At 38.5% G+C, this 1602-nt stretch overlaps 1 protein-coding gene across 1 annotated transcript; it reads right to left on the bottom strand.

The window, feature by feature from the left end:
- Nucleotides 1-386: 386 nt before the first annotated feature.
- On the bottom strand, nt 387-1523 carry TM35_000022630 (uncharacterized protein; the record flags this gene model as incomplete). Its single annotated transcript, XM_029021581.1, has 1 exon — nt 387-1523. The coding sequence occupies one exon, from the start codon at nt 1521-1523 to the stop codon at nt 387-389; it is 1137 nt and encodes a 378-aa protein (XP_028887003.1).
- Nucleotides 1524-1602: the final 79 nt, after the last annotated feature.

Here is a 1602-nt window from a genome sequence, read left to right on the forward strand (position 1 = left end):
CAAAAAAAAAAAAAAAAAAAACCAAACCAAAAAGGACCAATAGGGAGAATACCAAAAAAAGGGCACAAATACACCTCTCACGCACCAAATAATAATAATAATAACTCTTCAAAAACAAAAAAAAAAGAGTCTTAACGAAAAATAATAAACGTTGATTTAGCAAGCCAGTTGATCGTAATGCTGAAACTGTTCTTTTTTTTTTTTTTCCACACCCCTTTTTTCTCTTCTTTTCTTCTCATTTATTTCACACAATCAATACAGACGACAAACAGGATGGTATATTGCAATAGAAAAATACATATATCCCATATATATATATATATATATATAGTGAGGCAATATCACTCTCTTCTTCTTCCTCTCTCTTTCTCTCTTTCTCTCTCTCTTTAGAAGGATCGTGCGAGAGTGATCCAGTTCAAATCCTGAACAGGCATCAACACAGGGCTGTACACTTTACACAGCGCCTCAATCACATTTACATGTGATGAAATATTCACAGATCCTCTAGACCGCATAGAAACAGCCGCATGCAAAACAATCACCAGGTCATTAAGAAAGGCAACAAGTTCCGTATTATGTGATGAAGTTGTTTCCAACTGCAAAAGAGACTTTGCGGTGTTAATGGCTAATAAATGTGGTGTACGCAGCACAGCAGCAACGCCTGATAAAACCCCATAAACCGTACGTGCAATAAGAAGAGGTCTCTCTTCCATTCTGAGTTTACTTTCTACCGCAGATACCGCAGAGAGAATCAAATCCACTTTCAACACACAATGAAGACTGGCTTTATATCCCTCAAGAATAGACTTTTCCATTTCCTCCTCTTTCTCCACACTATTATTATTATTATTATTATTATTATTATTATTATTATTATTATTATCATTATTATCATTATTAGGATGCGTAGTCTTATTGGAATCTGTTGTTGTTGTTGTTGTTTGGTTATTTCTAGCATCACAGTGGGATAGCCGTAAATAAGCCTGAGCTAATCCCTCATAAATAAACACAATAGACCGGTAAGATATTTCGACTTCTCCTTCTTCTACTGATGATGATTGTGTTGATGATAATAATAATGTTGATGTTGTTGTTGATTGTGCAATGGATTCGCAGTACTGCAGGAGATCTCTCGCAAACCGCACATGTGCACGACACCAATCGGGTGTAACGGCAGCACTGTCCACATCTTCAAACGCCTGCAGCATCTGCCGTGCCCAATCCCACTTATTATTATTATTATTATTATTATTATTATTATTATTATTATTAACATTAGAAGAAGAGAAAGAAGAAGGAGGAGAGGACTGCAGTAAGTTCATCATGGCGGTGGCCAACTCCGCTGCGGCCTCTGCGCAGATGGACGGCACCGCGACGGTGTGAAATGCCCGCAGCAACAGAGACGACTGCGTGTGAACATCCCGCCGCCGCAGAACCGCCGCGAAGGCACACATTCCACTGTACACATCCCCGCGGCGACAGGCATCGCCCAGCGCAGCCACAGCCGCCGTGTCCGCTGACATTTATTGATCGCGTCTGTAGGCTTAATAATAATAATAATAATAATAATAATAATAATAATAATAATAATAATAATAATAA

Source organism: Trypanosoma theileri (genome assembly GCF_002087225.1).
Source record: "Trypanosoma theileri isolate Edinburgh chromosome Unknown TM35_Tth_2_V1, whole genome shotgun sequence".
In the NCBI taxonomy this organism is placed as follows: domain Eukaryota; phylum Euglenozoa; class Kinetoplastea; order Trypanosomatida; family Trypanosomatidae; genus Trypanosoma; species Trypanosoma theileri.